General features: G+C 43.1%; 1 protein-coding gene across 1 annotated transcript; it reads left to right on the forward strand.

The window, feature by feature from the left end:
• The first annotated feature begins 1,058 nt into the window (after positions 1–1,058).
• LOC124290828 lies at positions 1,059–13,921 on the forward strand. The gene is made up of 7 exons (XM_046727657.1): positions 1,059–1,123; positions 3,262–3,294; positions 9,115–9,203; positions 12,261–12,317; positions 12,793–12,907; positions 13,419–13,487; positions 13,774–13,921. The coding sequence occupies exons 1-7, from the start codon at positions 1,084–1,086 to the stop codon at positions 13,890–13,892; spliced, it is 522 nt and encodes a 173-aa protein (XP_046583613.1). The 5' UTR covers positions 1,059–1,083; the 3' UTR covers positions 13,893–13,921.
• Positions 13,922–22,550: the final 8,629 nt, after the last annotated feature.

Consider the following 22,550-nt stretch of genomic DNA (forward strand, 5'->3'; position numbering starts at 1 on the left):
ATTACAGTTACCTCCCCTGGAAGCGTTTTGGCGAAACGCTCGGTTGTTTCCATTGGTAGGGTGTAATATTTGCTTGTTTGTTGTTTAACCCTGCACCCAGCAATATTCTATCTATATGGTAGCGGTTTGTTAATAATAAAAGACAATCCAGTGACAAATAGCATGAACATCAATCTACGCAGCTGCGATACGATGACACGTACCAAAAAAGTTCGGGAACCTTACCACCCGATCCCGTTAGTCGCCTCTTAGTGAGTGAGTGAGTTTAGTTTTACGCCGCTTTTAGCAATATTCCAGCAATATCACGGCGGGGGACACCAGAAATGGACTTAACACATTGTGCCCATGTGGGGAATCGAACCCGGGTTGTGGGCGTGACGAGCGAACGCCTTAACCACTAGGCTACCCCACCGCCCGTCGCCTCTTAAGACATCTATTGGTTCCAGGTGTGTAGCAAGCCAATATTTTCGTGTAAGTCCCATAGGTTGCAAAGCTTTATATTTAGATAGGATTGAGGGCTTGCCGAACCTTTTTAGCGACAATCACGTTTAAGCCCGGGCTTTTTTAATAATGGTAGCCATACGCCCCTGGGTTCCTGAAGACCAATTCTAACCCTGATCTTGATGGGTTTGGGCGTAATAATAAGATTAATGTATTGATACACCAATGGAGACGTTTATCTATGTTACAGGGATTTGTATTGTGCTTTATCAACATATTACGTAAAAAGATAGTAATGAAGCATACAACGTTATGGATGACAACTGCTTGCATGTTTATTGCAAGATCCACATCTTCATAAGACTATATATCGAAACGTCCTTCTACGCAATAAACAAGAAGTTGTCAACCATAAAGTTGCATGCTTCATAATTGACTCACCAACTTCTAGAATCCCGATGAAACCATTAGTAAAAAGACAGATTCCTTAACAAATTATTGAAACAGATAATGAGATAACAAGATTAAGAGATAATACAAGATTAAGACCAAGCTCTTATCTTTGAATATATTTACTAATATTTATGTGGGTGGGTCGCGACTCCACACACCTGTCTGGTAGGTCGGCTCAACTGAGGCAACATGGTCAACGCTGGTGTTGTTGCCACGCTTCTTCTAGGAGGTACGAGCTAAAGATAAGCATGTTAAAATTTAAATAGCTGTTCTAAATCTGATAACTTTTGCGGTTGGCATTTCATGATTTTATTACCATTTTCATAATATTGTACATGTGAGTGAGTATGGTTTTACGCCGCCTTTAACAATAATCCATCAATATCATATTTCTGGTGTCCCATCCCGTGATATTGCTGGAATATTGCTGAAACTAAACTCACTCACTCCAGCAATATCACGGCGGGGGATACCAGAAATGGGTTTCACACATTGTACCCATGTGGGGAAACGAACCCGGGTCTTCGGCGTGACGAGCGAACGCCTTTACCGCTAGGCTACCCCACCGCCTTATCTTACATGGAAACCTTTTCTATTCACCGGGTAAAGCAATTGTATTCACCTTTACAACTCGCATTCAGCATCCCAATTTTGTCGTCAGATCTAGTTGCCAGGCTCTCTGGCTTAGTTGATACATGTCATCGTATCCCTCATTGGGCCGGTCGGTGATCGTGATGGCAAATGCGTGATTTTCTGGTTCAGAGCTACTCTTAAGTATGGAATCCCAGAAGGGACACTGTCGCGTTGTCGCGCTGACGCCCTTACAACAAGAAGCAAAAAGTGTCAAATTTTACCTAAGTGCGACAATGCGACAACGCGATAATGTCCCTTCTAGGATTCCATACTGAAGGGACATATGGCGCTCTGGCGTACGTTCAAATGACGTGCAATCACAGAATCGATGTCTCCATCTTAACGGGTTCTATGGCTGTGTTGCGATTGACAGGATTCCGTCTCCGCAGTTTCCCACTCTCCATTTGTGGACAAACGTGTGACAAAACAGTGTCTGACGTTTGACCTTTTAAAGTCATTGTCACTGCACATGAGTGTCGCAAATTACGCACGCATTCCGCCTTTAATTTCCTTGCCTTGGTATTTTTGTGCTCCAACAAAGACTGCTCTACAAAGCTACAAAGACGTATAACGGTCGTGTTTGACAACTACATTAGTTAACGAACAAGGGACTAACATCGTTCAATAAAAAGATATTGGATCTGTATTTGCATCTCCGAAGTATTTCCATTTCTTTTCTTTTTGAGGTGAGGTGAGGTGAAATTGGGTTTTAACGTCGTGCTTGAGAATATTTCGCTCATATGACGACATGCATGCGTGTGTATGTGTATGTGCCGCTGCTTGTACTAGCCCAGACTGAAGCTGGTTTTATAGTGCTAGCCCACTGAGATACCATGCCGCAGTGAAGCATGAATACCCCACTCAGACACATTATACTGACTCCGAGCCGACCAGTCCTTGTTGTACCCATTAATGCCGAGCGCCAGGCAGGGACCAACAAAGTACCATATTTTAACGTCTTTTGGTATGACGCGGTCGGGGATCGAACCCGTGACCTTCCGCTCTCCGGGCGGACGCTCTAACCACTACACCACGGAGGCGGTTCTTTTCTTTTGAAGAGTGCATTTACATACCACCGTCACAGAGCTGAAATATTAAACGTAAAAAGACCAACCAACAGAATTAATCGGTTCATGGGGCGTAGGGCTAACCAGAGATCAGAACGTTTCATCATCATATAAGACCGCCTCCGTGGTGTAGTGGTTAGAGCGTCCGCCCGGAGAGAGGAAGGTCGCGGGTTTGATCCCCGACCGCCTCATACCAAAAGACGCTAAAATATGGTACTTGTTGGTCCCTGCCTGGCGCTCGGCATTAATGGGTACAACAAGGACTGGTTGGCTCGGAGTCAGTATAATGTGTTTGAGTGGGGTATTCATGCTTCACTGCGGCATGGTATCTCAGTGGGCTAGCACTAAAAAAAACGGGTTCAGTCTGGGCTAGTACAAGCAGCCGCGCATACACATACACACGCATGCACGTCGTCATATGAGCGAAATATTCTCAAGCACGACGTTAAACCCAATTTCACCTCACCTCGCCTCATCATATAAAGGTTTAGAATGTGTATTTTAATCCCGTTTCCACAATACAGTTTTATCAATATAGATTATATACACAGGCAGGTAAATATTTTGAAAACGTTTTCAAACGAGTCATTAACGTAGGTGTTCATACTTACAGAAGTCTTATCCAACATGTTGATGCCAAATAAATGGAATAATCTTCAATTTTCAGGACTGCTTGTAATAGCTGATGAGGACGCAAGAGGTAAGCCGGCAAGGGGTGATTTAAGAAGTGCCTTGTTTGAGTGAGTGAGTGAGTTTAGTTTTACGCTGCACTCAGCAAAATTCCAACTATATGGCGGCGGTCTGTAAATAATCGGATCTGGACCAAACAGTCCCGACATCAACAGCATGAACATCGATCTACGCAATTGGGAACCGATGACATGCGTCAACCCAGTCAGCGAGCCTGACCACCCGATCCCGTTAGTCGCCTCTTTCGACAAGCATGGGTTACTGAAGATCGATTCTAACCCGGATCTTCACGGGTGTCTTGTTTGACGCTCTGAACATGTGAAGAATTAATGAGGAAAATTGTTTTGAGTGAGTATTGTTTAACGCCGTTTTGGGCAATATCAGAAAAATCACGGTGGACACCAGAAATGGGCTTTACATATTGTACCGATGAGAGGAATCGAACCCGGGTCTTCGGCATGACGAGTGAAAGTTTTAACCACTAGACTAACCCACCGCCCCTGAAATTGTTTTGAAATTCATTTGACAATCAGAAGTGATTAAAATAGGTCCCCCATTACTCAGTTGGTTACCAGGACAACGGAAGCAATCGGTATCGTCATAAAGGTCCATATTACGTCGTCAAAACGGAGCAGTGAATCAGACAGACTACAAAGGTCGTATATTTAGTGTTGGGTTGCTGAGTGAGTAGGTAGGGTCTAACGAGTGTTGAGGGAATACGTGTTTTTTTCCATGCCTTTTGGCTTTTTTTTTCAAACCATTATTGCCAAACTGGGAAAAGTATGTCCACGATCGGCAACAGATTCTGTCGAAAACTGAGAACACTGTGAATTGGCTCCACCGCGCTTTTAGCAATATTCCAGCGATATCACTAGAAATGGACACCATAAATGGGCTTCACATATTGTACCCATTGTTCGAACCCGCAATCATAAGATTCTGTCGCGTCCAAGGGACGTAATTATGCACAACGAATTGCGGCGCCTTTTACGACTGGTCATTGACACTTTACACTATGGTGAACCTTACAAAGAATCAGAATCAACCAACCACCAGCCCTCACCCCCGGGAATGACGGACTCCCTCCTTTTCAGACACCATTTTATTGTTTTGTTTTTTGTTTCAAAATAGTGAGTCAGTCTCGTTGCAGACGGACCAAACAATTTCCTATTGGTGTAAAAGCACTACACTCGCATACTGCTTTATCTCGTGGCTGAGGAGTGAGTCGGTGATGCCTTAAACAATATTTCAGTAATATCAATTGGAGGTAAGCCTGGTGTTGAAGTAAGAGTTAGTGAGTGACTGAGTTGGGTTTTACGCCGATTTTAGCAATATTCCAGCAAAATCATGGCGGGGGACACCAGAAATGGGCTTCACACGTTGTAACCATGTGGGACATCGAACCCGGGTCTTAGGCGTGACGAGCGGACGCTCTAACTACTAGGCTACATCACCGCCCCTTAAGCTTGTAGTAAGAAGTTTCACATCTTTGGTGAAACTCACGAACACAGATCTATATGGCCTCTGACAAACTTAATGAGGAAAATCCCAAATTCATAGGATTCTAATACGCCCACGAGACGGGTTTTGACCCATATTGAAAACCCGCCCTTCACTCCTGACAGATAATGCTTCATAAAACATCTTCTATCCTCTTAAGTATGTACAAGCCTTCGGAAACGTGACGTTTTCACACTAAAACTCCATACGGGCATTGTTCAAGGCTGAGACTATATTGTCTCCCTGCTCTGCAAGAACTCATCATGGACTGTTCAGTCCGATGCTGCGATGCATGCCTCTTGTCTACTAATCGATCCGGACCAGGTGGCGCTACAACTGTTAAAGCGCCTTTAAATGATCTTCACGGGACTTCAGCTTCCAATCAGCCCAAACTCGAACAATCTTATTCTCGAAAAAGAATTATGGTTGAGAAGGGAAAATTATGAGAATTTCTGAAAGTAAAGTGCCAAGTGGTGAAGATGACAGTGGTAGTTCCCTGTGTAATTGTTTAGCCATTATGAATGATTTTTACACGATCTCATTTGAGTGTATTTTTATTTGTTTTTCCTTAAATAATTACCCCTGATTTCAATTTAGTATCTGCAAGCAATGCATTTTTTAATACTGCTACGTTATTTCATTGAGTGAAACGTGTATTCGTAGCTACCAAATATGCATACGTAATATGAAAATTTACACAGCCATAGAGGCAGATATAGTCAGTTGACAATACTGGTAATGTCCATCACACAACACAAAATCATTAAATGTTTTTTCACTCGTATGATATACATATTTCATATTTTCAGACAAATGCAATATCTCGTCACTAAATAAATAATAAATTGCATCTTGTTTATTACCTGGTGTTGTGGTCCGGTAAGGGTGACAACAACAATAATAATAATAATGTATTTTATTACGTTGCTGTTTAACTACAATATGAAGACTTATAGTGCTATCTCGCTCTCGTTCGAGATATACAAATGTTGACATGGTTTATAAAATGATGTCCAGTACACTCAGATAATGGTCTATTTGTACAGTTTATGTTGACTGCTCAAAGGAGTTAGAAAAACATGTGATTATTTAATATCAGCATATTTAATCTGTCATGTCATGACATGTGTAGGGTATTGGATGCCAAACAATCTCTGATTATCTTCAGGTTACATCCAGGATGCCAAACAATCTCAGGTTATCTCCAGGTTACATAGTGGATGCCAAACAATCTCAGGTTATCTCCAGGTTACATAGTGGATACCAAACAATCTCAGGTTATCTCCAGGTTACATCCAGGATGCCAAACAATCTCAGGTTATCTCCAGGTTACATAGTGGATGCCAAACAAGCTTAGTGGATTATCAGGTTCTAAGGTTACATAGTGGATGCCAAACAATCTTCAGGTTATCTCCAGGTTACATAGTGGATGCCAAACAATCTCAGGTTATCTCCAGGTTACATAGTGGATGCCAAACAATCTCAGGTTATCTCCAGGTTACATAGTGGATGCCAAACAATCTCAGGTTATCTCCAGGTTACATAGTGGATGCCAAACAATCTCAGGTTATCTCCAGGTTACATCCAGCATGATGCCAAACAATCTCAGGTTATCTCCAGGTTACATCCAGGATGCCAAACAATCTCAGGTTATCTCCAGGTTACATCCAGAATGCAAAAACAATCTCAGGTTATCTCCAGATTACATAGTGGATGCCAAACAATCTCAGGTTATTTCTCCAGGTTACATAGTGGATGCCAAACAATCAGGTTACAGTGGATGCCAAACAATCTCAGGTTATCTCCAGGTTACATAGTGGATGCCAAACAATCTCAGGCTACATCCAGGATGCCAAATAGTGGATGCCAAACAATCTCAGGTTATCTCCAGGTTACATCCAGGATGCCAAACAATCTCAGGTTATCTCCAGGTTACATCCAGGATGCCAAACAATCTCAGGTTATCTCCAGGTTACATCCAGGGATGCCAAACAATCTCAGGTTATCTCCGGGTTACATAGTGGATGCCAAACAATCTCAGGTTATCCTCAGGTTACATAGTGGATGCCAAACAATCTCAGGTTATCCTCAGGTTACATAGTGGATGCCAAACAATCTCAGGTTATCTCCAGGTTACATAGTGGATGCCAAACAATCTCAGGTTATCTCCAGGTTACATAGTGGATGCCAAACAATCTCAGGTTATCCTCAGGTTACATAGTGGATGCCAAACAATCTCAGGTTATCTCCAGGTTACATCCAGGATGCCAAACAATCTCAGGTTATCTCCAGGTTACATAGCTGGATGCCAAACAATCTCAGGTTATCTCCAGGTTACATAGTGGATGCCAAACAATCTCAGGTTATCCTCCAGGTTACATAGTGGATGCCAAACAATCTCAGGTTATCTCCAGGTTACATAGTGGATGCCAAACAATCTCAGGTTATCCTCAGGCTACATAGTGGATGCCAAACAATCTCAGGTTATCCTCAGGTTACATAGTGGATGCCAAGACAATCTCAGGTTATCCCATAGTGGGTACATAGCGGATGCCAAACAATCTCAGGTTATCTCCAGGTTACATAGTGGATGCCAAACAATCTCAGGTTATCCTCAGGTTACATAGTGGATGCCAAACAATCTCAGGTTATCCTCAGGTTACATAGTGGATGCCAAACAATCTCAGGCTATCTCCGGGATACATAGTTGATGCCAAACAATCTCAGGTTATCTCCAGGTTACATAGTGGATGCCAAACAATCTCAGGTTATCTCCAGGCTACATAGTGGATGCCAAACAATCTCAGGTTATCTCCAGGTTACATAGTTGATGCCACACAACCTAAGGTTATCTCCAGCTTACATAGTTGGATGCCAAACAATCTCAGGTTATCTCCAGGTTACATAGTGGATGCCAAACAATCTCAGGTTATCCCTCAGGCTACATAGTGGATGCCAAACAATCTCAGGTTATCTCCAGGTTACATAGTGGATGCCAAACAATCTCAGGTTATCTCCAGGTTACATAGTTGATGCCAAACAATCTCAGGTTATCCTCAGGTTACATAGTGGATGCCAAACAATCTCAGGTTATCCCCAGGTTACATAGTGGATGCCAAACAATCTCAGGTTATCTCCAGGTTACATAGTGGATGCCAAACAATCTCAGGTTATCCTCAGGTTACATAGTGGATGCCAAACAATCTCAGGTTATCCTCAGGTTACATCAGGTTCAGGATGTGCCAAACAATCTCAGGCTATCTCAGGTTACATAGTTGATGCCAAACAATCTCAGGTTATCTCCAGGTTACATAGTTGATGCCAAACAATATCAGGTTATCTGCAGGGATACATAGTTGATGCCAAACAATCTCAGGTTATCTCAGGATACATAGTTCAGGATGCCAAAACAATATCAGGTTATCTCCAGGATACATAGTTGATGCCAAACAATCTCAGGTTATCTCAGGTTATCTCATGGGTTACATAGTTGATGCCAAACAATATCAGGTTATCTCCAGGTTACATAGTGGATGCCAAACAATCTCAGGTTATCCTCAGGTTACATAGTGGATGCCCAAACAATCTCAGGTTATCTCCAGGTTACATAGTGGATGCCAAACAATCTCAGGTTATCCTCAGGTTACATAGTGGATGCCAAACAATCTCAGGTTATCTCCAGGTTACATAGTGGATGCCAAACAATCTCAGGTTATCTCCAGGATACATAGTGGATGCCAAACAATCTCAGGTTATCTCCAGGTTACATAGTTGATGCCAAACAAATATCAGGTTATCAGGTTATGCAGGATACATAGTTGATGCCAAACAATCTCAGGTTATCTCCAGGATACATAGTTGATGCCAAACAATCTCAGGTTATCTCCAGGATACATAGTTGATGCCAAACAATCTCAGGTTATCTCCAGGTTACATAGTGGATGCCAAACAATCTCAGGTTATCTCCAGGATACATAGTGGATGCCAAACAATCTCAGGTTATCTCCAGGTTACATAGTGGATGCCAAACAATCTCAGGTTATCTCCAGGGTACATAGTTGATGCCAAACAATCTCAGGTTATCTCCGGGGTACTTAGTGGATTCAATGAGTGAGTGTGAGTGAGTTTAGTTTTACGCTTCAATCAGCAATATTCCAGCTTTATGGCGGCGGTCTGTAAATAATCAAGTCTGGACCAGACAATCCAGTGATCAACAGCATGAGCATCGATCTACGAATTTGGGGTGGGATGACATGTGTCAACCAAGTCAGCGAGCCTGCCTCTAACGCCAAGCATGATCATGTTCCAAGTATTTTATATTGTGTTCCAGCGCAACGTTCCGCTCCAATATGTGGCAACTGTAAGTCTGTCTCCAACCCACGTGACTGTCGCCTCTTCAAACAATGCCACCATCATCAGGTAGGGGCCACTTTTGAAACACTCGCATCTTTCCATAACCAATTGCAAACTGAATGTCACACGTTGGTCACACTCGTTGGTCACAAGTTTGTATGCAAACGATTCTTTCAATTACATTTATCTAACATATAATTCAGAAACCGAAAAAAGACTAAAGACAGCATGCGAAATCAACAGAGTCCATGCTACGCATGTTCAAATTGGATTTTTTAAAGTTTAACAGAAACAGCAAAGGCAAAAAACTTCATTGATGATAATTCTTATATTCTGTTAATTAGCGACGTTTCGGCATAGATCCTTTATCATTGCCCAGAGTCTCTTGTTTTGTGTAAAATCTTTGAAATTTCAATTTGTATTTTGGCAGTTTAAGGCGTGATAGACAATATGATTGTGCACGAGTGGATGGGAGTGAGACGATGAATGGATGGGCTATGAATCTGGAGATAGTGAGTGAGTTGGGTTTTACTCCGCTTTTAGCATTATTCCAGCAATATCACGGTGGGGGACACCAGAAATGGGCTTCACACATTGTACCTTAAGAGCTCGAGGGTACGTCAGGAATGCCAAATATTTGCCAGATCATCCGGTGGATACGTGGGGGAATGCCACATTGCCAGGTCATCAGTGACCAGTGATACGTGGGGAATGCCAAATATTGCAGATCATCCAGTGGATACGTGGGGAATGCCAAATATTGCCAGATCATCCAGTGGATACGTGGGGAATGCCAAATATTGCTAGATCATCCAGTGGATACGTGGGGAATGCCAAATATTGCTAGATCATCCAGTGGATACGTGGGGAATGCCAAATATTGCTAGATCATCCAGTGGATACGTGGGGAATGCCAAATATTGCCAGATCATCCAGTGGATACGTGGGGAATGCCAAATATTGCCAGATCATCCAGCGGATACAGTGGTAGGGGAATGCCAAATGTTGCCAGATCATCCAGTGGATACGTGGGGAATGCCAAATATTGCCAGATCATCCAGTGGATACGTGGTGAATGCCAAATGTTGCAGATCATCCAGTGGATACGTGGAGATGCCAAATTGCCAGATCATCCAGGATGGATGCGTGGGGAATGCCAAATATTGCCAGATCATCCAGTGGATACGTGGGGAATGCCTAAAAATAGTGGATGCGTGGGAATGCCAAAGATCATCCAGCGGATACGTGGGGAATGCCAAATATTGCCAGATCATCCCAGCGGATACGTGGGGAATGCCAATATTGATCATCCAGTGGATCGTGGGGAATGCCATATTGTGGATCATCCAGTGGACGTGGGGAATGCCAAATATTGCCAGTGCCAAATATTGCAGATCATCCATACGTGGGGAATGGATTGCTGCAGATCATCCAGTGGATGCGTGGGGAATGCCAAATATTGCCAGATCATCCAGTGGATACGTGGGAATGCAAATATTGCCAGATCATCCAGTGGATACGTAGGAATCACCAGCCAACATTGCCAGATCATCTTGAAAGTGATACGGGGAATGCCAAATATTGCCAGATCATCCAGTGGATACGTGGGGAATGCCAAATATTGCCAGATCATCCAGTGGATACGTGGGGAATGGGAATGCCAAATATTGCCAGATCATCCAGTGGATACGTGGGGAATGCCAAATATTGCGTAGATCATCCAGTGGATACGTGGGGAATGCCAAATATTGCCAGATCATCCCAGTGGATCATCCGATATCCAGTGGAAGGGGAATGCCAAATATTGCCAAGATCATCCAGTGGATACGTGGGGAATGCCAAATATTGCTAGATCATCCAGTGGATACGTGGGGAATGCCAAATATTGCTAGATCATCCAGTGGATACGTGGGGAATGCCAAATATTGCTAGATCATCCAGTGGATACGTGGGGAATGCCAAATATTGCTAGATCATCCAGTGGATACGTGGGGAATGCCAAATATTGCTAGATCATCCAGTGGATACGTGGAGAATGCCAAATATTGCTAGATCATCCAGTGGATACGTGGGGAATGCCAAATATTGCCAGATCATCCAGTGGATATCCAAGTGCGGGGAATGCCAAATGTTGCCAGATCATCCAGTGGATGCAGTGAATGCCAAATATTGCAAGATCATCCAGTGGATACGTGGGGAATGCCAAATATTGCTAGATCATCCAGTGGATACGTGGGGAATGCCAAATATTGCTAGATCATCCAGCGGATACGAATGGGGAATAGCCAAATATTGCCAGATCATCCAGTGGATACGTGGGGAATGCCAAATATTGCCAAAGATCATCCAGTGGATACGTGGGGAATGCCAAATATTGCCAGATCATCCAGTGGATCCGTGGGGAATGCCAAATATTGCTAGATCATCCAGTGGATACGTGGGGAATGCCAAATATTGCTAGATCATCCAGTGGATACGTGGGGAATGCCAAATATTGCTAGATCATCCAGTGGATACGTGGGGAATGCCAAATATTGCTAGATCATCCAGTGGATACGTGGGGGAATGCCAAATATTGCCAGATCATCCAGCGGATACGTGGGGAATGCCAAATATTGCCAGATAAGCTCCTGGACATACAGGAATGTCAAGCAAAACAAACATGCCCCTATGTACATGTATGTTCCTTTGGGACCGTTCATAATCATATGGGGTTGGGGGCGGGGAAGGAGAAAGAGAATAAGAGAGAATGATTATATATGATGATTTTTTTGGGGGCACCCATATTGTTCTGAGGTAGGGATGGGGGTCATCAATACGTGGGCAGCAATTTTGTACATATAAATATTTAAAAGTTAGGCTTAAAAATATTGGAAGGGGAGGGGGTGATTGATTTTGTACATGACATGCAGGGGGGTCACTTACTTTGCACATAAATTTTAGGGGGTCATTCACATTGTACATGCTTCTCCATAAAAACCATCATCACACACACACACACACACACAAACACACAAACGGCCAGAAATTATGAACGGTCCCTTATTTCCTTTTATTTTCTTCTATTTTGTATGTACAATACACGACTGATATTTATAACAACGTCCCATTTCCTTTTGACAGGTGTGCGAGACAGAGAGGGTTGGGCGTCAGTACAATCTCCAGTGTGTGGAGAAAGAGGTACGTATGATCAGAGGCATACTGATATGACATCCTTTGTCGAACTAAATATTGAAGGATGAACGTATGGCAATTTTGGTAATACTGATATGATTCAAACTAACAGCATTTCTTTCTGTCGTGCACTTGTCAGCTTGACTTGTAGCACTAAAGGTCAACAGCACATTATGTTGATATTAAGGGCTGTGAATTACTGCAAAAGCTTTAAACAAATTTCACTCACTCAAATTAAGGCATAAATGTTACAAGTGAGAGTGAAAAATTGCTTTAACTGCAATGAATGAGGTAAAAGAAGCAGATTGTTTGGGTTTTGCCTTTAAACATAAAAGGTTGTTCTGAAGTATAACTCTAAAAAAAGGTTCACTGGACATGCCGAATGTGCACTGAAAACATTGTGATATTTGTAAAATATATGTTTAACTCCACCTTTTATTGTCTTTGAATGATCCTTACATATTTCTTGCATTGGAACCAGAAATGCAGGGCAATCCTGAATGAGAAGAGTAACAGGAAGAGGTTTTTATTCACTCTGTACTCCAACATGGATTGCTGTTCGGACGCCTTCTGCAATATTCACCTGTTTAATGACGGTAAATATAATAACAATAATCATCATAATAGCATCTTGTCAGTGGATGCCCTTCCTTGGCACAAACAGCATACCTTAAACGACATGATGGCATGGCTCGTTGCTTCTCCTGCCGTCTTCGCCATGTCTGTGGCTTTCACTCGAGGTCCATCCATGGTACGACCCTGGTACGTCATGGAAAATGATGCTTTTAAACTTCTTTGGAATAGGCCCATATGCAGCCTCAGAAGAATTCCAGCCAACAAACCTGATAAGGCTAATGAATCTTTTAAAATTTTCTGTCTCTTTTGACAGCAATGTGATTGGCAAGATTCAGGAAAAGCATGCTAAATATGCGGACCTCGCCTTTGAAATGTCTCGCTTGCACCCCAAGTACACTGTCGTCAGGCTCCCCATTGTTCTCATTGCCCTTGGTTTGGTACCTCACCATTAAAATCATCGCCATCGCCATACATTATGGTCAATTGTGTGGACAATACCCATTCAATAATGATTATAATGTTTTCTTACAGACTTTACAACAACCGAAGAGATAACAACTTCTCCGACGAAGGCCACACCAGCCTCTACGACAACAACAGGTACAGTTAACTGTTTTGTTGCCATCGGTTGTATTGTTCAATGTTAAGCTATGAAATTAAAAACAAATATTGGTTTGACTGTTTTGTTTACGGCTCTGCTTTAACAGTTTGGTTTTGGTTTTCCTTCAATGGTTTAACTTGTTTGATTGTTTTGTTTACGACTTTAATGTTTTGAAAACGGTTTCCCTCGACTGTTTTAACCCATTTAACTGTTTTGTTTAGGGCTTTGATTTAATGTTCTACTGAAATGTTTCCATTTGATTTTCTGCCACTGCTTCGTTTTCAGGAGTTCCCTGTTTTGACAAAGTTGGAATGAACTGTTCTGATCCTCTGAACGATGTCCACATCTGTAAAAGCGTCAACGTGGGGCAGAGATATTGTCCGAAAACTTGCAAAATATGTTGACAGAGTTCATATTGGTAAAAAACTATTCCTTACTTTTTGCACCTGATGATAAACAAGCTAACAACTCACGCAGAGTATAGTTTCTTTTGCTTTACATGTGTGACTTCGGGATGAATTTGCATGAGTAGTAGAGTCGCACCAGATTCTCATTAAAAACTATGAGTTTTGTATGTTTGATGTTTTACGCCGCACTATTTACCAGTTGCATGGCGGCGGTCTGTAAAAATCGACTCTGGACCAGACAATCCAGTCATCAACATGAGCATCGATCTACACAACTGAGATACGATCATATGTGTCACCCAAGTCAGCGAGCCTGACCACCCGATCCCGTTAGTCGCCTCTAACGACAAGCATGGGTTGCTGAAGGCCAACTCTAACCCGGAACTTCACGGGTCCGTTGGGGTACTTAATGGGTTAAAGCCAATCGAGACGAAACATGGGTATGAGCCCATTTCTGCTGTCCAACGCCGTGATGTTGCTGGGGCTAAAAGCGGCGTAAAACCATGCATGCTATTAAAACTTTAGGCAGCCAATAGAACAATATGACGGCACATGCATGCTAAGGAGCCTGTTGAGGAAGTTTCGATATGTCGTGCAGCTCTTTAACCACGTGCGTATTCCAGGCAATTATGCGTCTGTCGTGACACATTACATGGTTACAAGTGGCTCGTTCACCACGTGCAAATTCCACGCAACTGGAATCTATTAAGGATAGACACCGTCTCATATAGCTCGTGCAGCACGTGCATATTCCAACATACCCTCTCCTCAGAGAACTAATTCGTGGCACGTGTTCCACCTCCAGCTTCAAACTCATGCGCGAGTAAAACAATCCGCTTGTCAGTGCGATGATTGAGTGAGTTGAGTTTCAGCAATGTTCCAGCAATATCACGGCGGGAGACAGCAGAAATAGGCGTCACACATTCTACACATGTGGGGAATCGAACCCGGGTCTTCTGCGAGACGAGGGAACGGTTTAACCACTAGGCTGCCACACAGTTTTCAGTCCGATAAGTAGAACTCCATAGCAAAATCCTTGGAACTGGAGATTCAAAATGGCGACCACTGTCTCGAAGGCGTTGAGGTGAGGTGAGGTGAAATTGGGTTTAACTTCGTGCTTGAGAATATTTCGCTCACATTACGACATGCATGCATGTGTATGTGTATGTGCGGCTGCTTGTACTAGCCCAGACTTAAGCTGGTTTTATAGTGCTAGCCCACTGAGATACCATGCCGCAGTGAAGCATGAATACCCCACTCAGACACATTATACTGACTCCGAGCCGACCAGTCCTTGTACCCATTAATGCCGAGCGCCAGGCAGGGACTAACAAGTACCATATTTTAATGTCTTTTGGTATGACGCGGTCGGGGATCGAACCCGTGACCTTCCGCTCTCCGGGCGGACGCTCTAACCACTACACCACGGAGGCGGTCCACATGTTCTTAGACATTTTCAGAGAGAAAATTATCAATATATGTAGTATTATATAAAACACCAACACCAGTGCCCTATGCTTTGAGTGCTGCTCTCTACTTCGGAGCGCCACTATCTACTTTGGAGTGCCACTGTCTACTTAAAACTGCATATCATATAAACATTGAAAGTCCATGCGGCACAATTCCAAGGTACAAGAAAAGATAAGGGCTATTTTTTATGGATTAAACTGAAAATCACGAAAAAAGGATGAAAAACCCAAATCGCGCCCCAAAACTTGAGGAATTTAGATTTTATTCAACATGGAACTAAATCCTTGAGATAAGCAACTGGCTTCCCCATGTGACGGCAGAAGAGATCTATGTTAAACAATGTCCAATCACTATAACATCGATCCTCCTCTACAGCGCCAAGGGAAACGGGCTCTCTTATTTCATTGTGTGACGTTAATGGAAGAATAACGAGGGTCTAACTCCACCATATCACATATTAATTCGCAAATAAATACACCCTTAATTGGCGAAGTGTTGTTTCTGAAAACAGAATTTCTGAATGGATTGCCGCCAATTACACTTAAAATCGAAAATATAGTTCCTTTGAGAAAGACGCTCAGTCCCTTTATAGACGCGAATCCCGTTGGGATGATGTCGGTGATCAGGGAAAGGTGACGTAAAACTCCGATATCAACACTCGCTTCTCGTGAAACAGCTTTTAGGCTGATTGATACTTCAACTATAACAAGGAAATTGTGAAAAATCAAAAACAATTAGGTTTCTAAAAAAAGGAACTAATTATCGTTTACAAAAAGGAGATATTGAGAGAGTGGTTAAGTGGGGTTTGACGTCGTTTTGAACAGCATTCTGGTTGTATCCTGGCGGGTCATCTTGAGGGAGGGAAGAGAGAGTGAGTTTAGTTTTCTGCCGTTTTGCAATACATGTATACGAGCAATATCGTGGGTTGGAGACAGACTTGCAGTTGTCACATATTGGAGCGGAACGTTGCGCTGGAACACAATATATAATACTTGGAACAAGTTGATGACCATGCTTGGCGTTAGAGGCAGGCTTGCTGACTTGGTTGACACATGTCATCCCATCCCAATTTCGTAGATCGATGCTCATGCTGTTGATCACTGGATTGTCTGGTCCAGACTTGATTATTTACAGACCGCCGCCATATGGCTGGAATATTGCTGAGTGAAGCGTAAAACTAAACTCACTCACACTCACTCATTGCATCCACTAAGAACCCCGGAGATAACCTGAGATTGTTTGGCATCCACTATGTTACCTGAAGATAACCTGAGATTGTTTGGCATCCTGGATGTACCCCGGAGATAACGTGACTGACTGACTGAGTTTGGTTTTACGCCGCTTTTAGCAATATTCCAGCAACATCACGGCAGGGGACACGAGAAATGGGCTTCACACATTTTACCAATGTGGGGAATCGAACCCAAGTCTTCAGTGTGACGAGCGAACGCTTTAACCACAAGGCTACACCACAGCCCATCGGAACTAGGATGTCGGGAAACGTCGAATACAAGAAACTGCGCAATAGTGCAGGGGCTTATGTAGCAAAAATGCTTCCCGTAGGAAGTGCATGTTAATTTTGGGAACCACTGATAATTGTAATCAGTATTGCATATGGATTCAGAAATACCATGGTTCCATTTTTTCTGATGATTATAAGTGTCATTCTGGGGTAACTGAACATCGGAACATATTAACCACTAGGCTGCCACACAGTTTTCAGTCCGATAAGTAAAACATCATAGCAATATCCTTGGAACTGGAGATTCAAAATGGCGACGCTGTCTCGAAGACGTTGAGGTGAGGTGAGGTGAGGTGAAATTGGGTTTAACGTCGTGCTTGAGAATATTTCGCTCATATTACGACATGCATGCATGTGTATGTGTATGTGCGGTTGCTTGTACTAGCCCAGACTTAAGCTGGTTTTATAGTGCTAGCCCACTGAGATACCATGCCGCAGTGAAGCATGAATACCCCACTCAGACACATTATACTGACTCCGAGCCGACCAGTCCTTGTTGTACCCATTAATGCCGAGCGCCAGGCAGGGACCAACAAGTACCATATTTTAACGTCTTTTGGTATGACGCGGTCGGGAATCGAACCCGCGACCTTCCGCTCTCCAGGCGGACGCTCTAACCACTACACCGGTTTGTCTCGGCGGTTTGTCTCGAAAGCGTTGCTGCTGTGTTGGTTTTCTGTAAAGTGATACCGAATCTGGAAGCAATGGAGACAATGAGTCGCAAAATGAAGAAATGAGCCTGGGGAATCAATCAATGGTGACGCCAGTCTCAGACCGGCCATGAATCATCCGTTCTCGCCAAAACCGACATGTGGTCATTGTCTGATGTATGACGACTCTCACCTGTCAAAGTATACGTGAGCACAAATCGTAGATAACCGGCAACCTCGCCAACAGGTTTACGTAAAACAAATTTCATACTACATAAAATGCTTTATCTGGAAATCAGGTTTCCGAATCAGAATAGTTTTTCCATTGCCAATAATGCAAAATGCACAGTCATGTGTTCCCCTTAACGGAGAGCGACCAGACTTGGCGTTTATTTTGCAGTACGCCTCCTGTCGGTAGGTTAGCCCAGGTTAGCCCAACTTCGAAGGGGCGGTGGGGTAGCCGAGTGGTTAAAGCGTTCGCTCGTCACGCCGAAGACCCGAGTTCGATTCCGCACATGGACTCAATATGTATGGCCCATTTCTGGTGCTATTATTGGTGTTATTTAGCTATATTTGTCTTTGTAGCTAATTAAGTTGGTTGGTACGTTGGTTTGCTGTTTGACGCCGGGTTAGAATTATTTGTCTTCAGCAACCCATGCTTGTCGCAAGAAGCGACTAACGGGACCGGGTGGTCTGGCTCGCTGACTTGGTTGACACATGTCATCGGTTCCACATTGCGTAGATGGATGTTCATGCGGTCAATCACATGGTTGTCTGGTCCAGACTCGAATATTCACAGACTGCGGCCATATAGCTGGACTATTGCTGAGAGCAAAAACCCCAACCAACCAACCAACAGTGGTGAATATCGGTTCCCGTTTCATTGATTATAGCGTCTATATGTTATAGTAATGTCAAAATTGTTTATGGTTGCAATATGTACCTACATATTTTTCTTTTGGACTTAAGAAATTAGATATTATAGATGTATTGCTATTTTTGTAAACAATCTCACACTGACGTTATCAAGGATGAGTACTATTTCTAAATACATTGTATATGTCCGATGTGTGACAATTATAGACAGAGTAATATATTTCAGTAACAGGCCTCCGGCCCAGAGCACTACATGATTGTCTGTTTCCAGGAGCAAGTGACCCGTGAAGATCCGGGTTAGAATTGGTCTTCAGCTTGTCGTAAGAGGCGACTAACGGGATCGGGTGATAAGGCTCGATGACTTGGTTGACACATGTCATTGTATCCCAATTGCGTAGATCGATGCTCATGCTGATGATCACTGGATTGTCTGGTTCAGACTCAACTATTTACAGACCGATGTCTTTTTCATTATGCAAGCGATTTTTATAAATATATTCCGTACGCATTTGTTTCAAGCGAGTTTTATAAATATATTCCGTACGCATTTGTTTTAAACTTTTTGCGTATGTAACATTTTAAATGGGTAATTGGTACGCAACAATTATTTTTTCAATGCGTAATTGGAAATTTTCCATGCGTATTTTACCCGGATACGCAGCTTATCTGGGCCTCTGAATACACCTTCTTTGAGTATGTTCAATGTAATCATAGCGACAAGTTTCAACTGCTATTTTAAAATTACAACATCTAAACTGTGAGATGACTTTTTAATTTTGTGGCGATATCATAAGAAAGATACTTTTCAACAACAAGAAGAGACTTCAACTGTTTAATCAAAAACCTATCCAAGATTCATTAACAGAGGACTGTCACGACTGTAGCAAAGTACCAGACGGTTTTTCTTTAGACAAATGGATAAATATGTATCTCCGATATCTTGGTATAACCAGACAGACCCAAGGCCACAAGACAACAGAATACTATTGACCTTTGTTTCCCATGTTTTGTGTTCACTGCTGTCTACACCTTTGAGCACAGTGTAACATTGATATGTAATCTGTTGTGTGGAGGCTGAATTTGCCTACATCAATATTTGACAGCACGTGTCATGAACATTACCTGTAAACTGAATGTGCCACATTTACCAAGAGCCATAACATTACCGGATGATTTACTGCTTATACATTTCTGAATATTACTGACAAAATCTAAGTGGAAATGAAAAAGTTATTAAAATGAATTATTATAGGATATTTATATAGCGCACATATCCACGCACTAGTGCATGCTCAAGGCGCTGGTATTTTTTCCCTCGATCATTGGATGTCAATCTCAACGGCACATCGCATTATCAATCTCAACTCCCTGGGAGTATACAACTCTTGCAGCCACTAGGCGCACCGAGTTAGTGTGGCTTTCTCATCCTAACGAGGTACCCATTCACAGCTGGGTGGACTGGGACACATAGTCACAGTACTTTGTCCAAGTTCACTGCGCGTTGCTGTACCCGCAACTAGGTGTTTGCACGTATTCATGTGGCCACCATCTGGCCAAATACCAACGGATTCGTGGGTTCTTTTAAGTGCACAGGGTTGTGTACTGTACATTAGGGGTTGTGACAACACTGAAAGAGTCTGCACACAAAGTTGACTCCAAGGTTTTTACACCCGGTCAATGAAATGGTAAAACACCCATCATTTATCTCGCAAAATCGATCAAATTCCGCTTGACTCCGCAGTGTCACTGCAACTTGTGACCCGTGAAGATCCGGCTAACAATTGGTCTTCAGTATCACAGGATTCTGGAGTGACCAAGAGAGTCAACTCCGCATGGCAAATTGATAAATCACTGTATGTAACATCGCAGAATATTACAGTGGTCTCTAAAATCAAACCCGGGTCTGCAGGGTTTGGGTAGTAAAACCACCCAGTCGTAACTCCGAAGGCCTGGATTTGAAAAACAGACCCGTGATTGAAGTTCCGGTTTAGAACTGATCTTCAGCAACCCATGGTTGTCGTTAGAGGCGACTAACGGGATCGGATGGTCAGGCTCGACGACTTGGTTGACACATGTCATAGGTTCCCAATTTCGTAGATCGATGCTCATGCTGTTGATAACAGGATTGTCTGGTCAAGGTTCGATTATTTACAGACCGCCGCCATATTGCTGGAATATTGCTGAGTGCGGCGTAAAACTCAACTCACTCACACTCACTCACTGCATCCACTAAGTACCCCGGAGATAGCCTGAGATTGTTTGGCATCCTGGATGTACCCCGGAGATAACTGACTGACTGAGTTTGGTTTTACGCCGCTTTTAGCAATATTCCAGCAACATCACGGCGGGGGACACGAGAAATGGGCTTCACACATTTTACCAATGTGTCAACCAAGTCAGTGAGCCTGCCTCTAACGCCAAGCATGGTCACCAACTTGTTCCAAGTATTATATATTGTGTTCCAGCGCAACGTTCCGCTCCAATATGTGGCAACTGCAAGTCTGTCTCCAACCCACGATATTGCTCGTATACATGTATTGCAAAACGGCAGAAAACTAAACTCACTCTCTCTTCCCTCCCTCAAGACGACCCGCCAGGATACAACCAGAATGCTGTTCAAAACGACGTCAAACCCCACTTAACCACTCTCTCAATATCTCCTTTTTGTAAACGATAATTAGTTCCTTTTTTTAGAAACCTAATTGTTTTTGATTTTTCACAATTTCCTTGTTATAGTTGAAGTATCAATCAGCCTAAAAGCTGTTTCACGAGAAGCGAGTGTTGATATCGGAGTTTTACGTCACCTCCATCTGATCACCGACATCATCCCAACGGGATTCGCGTCTATAAAGGGACTGAGCGTCTTTCTCAAAGGAACTATATTTTCGATTTTAAGTGTAATTGGCATCAATCCATTCAGAAATTCTGTTTTCAGAAACAACACTTTGCCAATTAAGGGTGTATTTATTTGCGAATTAATATGTGATATGGTGGAGTTAGACCCTCGTTATTCTTCCATTAACGTCACACAATGAAATAAGAGAGCCCGTTTCCCTTGGCGCTGTGGAGGAGGATCGATGTTAAAGTGACTGGACATTGTTTAACATAGATCTCTTCTGCCGTGACATGGGGAAGCCAGTTGCTTATCTCAAGGATTTAGTTCCATGTTGAATAAAATCTAAATTCCTCAAGTTTTGGGCCGCGATTTGGGTTTTTCATCCTTTTTTTTGTGATTTTCAGTTTAATCCATAAAAAATAGCCCTTATCTTTTCTTGTACCTTTGAATTGTGCCGCATGGACTTTCAATGTTTATATGATATGCAGTTTTAAGTAGACAGTGGCACTCCAAAGTAGATAGTGGCGCTCCGAAGTAGAGCGCGGCACTCCGAAGTGGAGAGCAGCACTCAAAGCATAGGGCACTGGTGTTGGTGTTTTATATAATACTACATATATTGATAATTTTCTCTCTGAAAATGTCTTAGAACATATGGACCGCCTCCGTGGTGTAGTGGTTAGAGCGTCCGCCCGGAGAGCGGAAGGTCGCGGGTTCGTTCCCCGACCGCGTCATACCAAAAGACGTTAAAATATGGTACTTGTTGGTCCCTGCCTGGCGCTCGGCATTAATGGGTACAACAAGGACTGGTCGGCTCGGAGTCAGTATAATGTGTCTGAGGTGTGTGGTATTCATGCTTCACTGCGGCATGGTATCTCAGTGAGCTAGCACTATAAAACCAGCTTAAGTCTGGGCTAGTACAAGCAGCCGCACATACACATACACACGCATGCACGTCGTCATATGAGCGAAATATTCTCAAGCACGACGTTAAGCGCACGCCCCCTCACCTCACCTCACACTCACCTCACCTCGTCATGAGCCTCACCTCCTCATCGACGTTGTCACGATTTCACCTCACCTCATGCCTCCATCGAGTTGTCACGACATGTCCATGCCGATATGTGTCCTGGCAGAGCTGGCTGATTCTTAGGGTGTTCCTGATTACATGTTGATGGTCGAAGAGATCATCATTGTCATTTATTAAATTGTCGGATTATATGTTTCCGGACTGTTTCCACTTGCTCTAACGAGGCATTGTCATTTCCAGGTTTGTGACATGTTTTACAATTGTTCATGCGATA

The sequence above is a fragment of the Haliotis rubra genome, unplaced genomic scaffold, assembly GCF_003918875.1.
Source record: "Haliotis rubra isolate DU_JTF1 unplaced genomic scaffold, ASM391887v1 Scf476, whole genome shotgun sequence".
NCBI classification, from domain to species: domain Eukaryota; kingdom Metazoa; phylum Mollusca; class Gastropoda; order Lepetellida; family Haliotidae; genus Haliotis; species Haliotis rubra.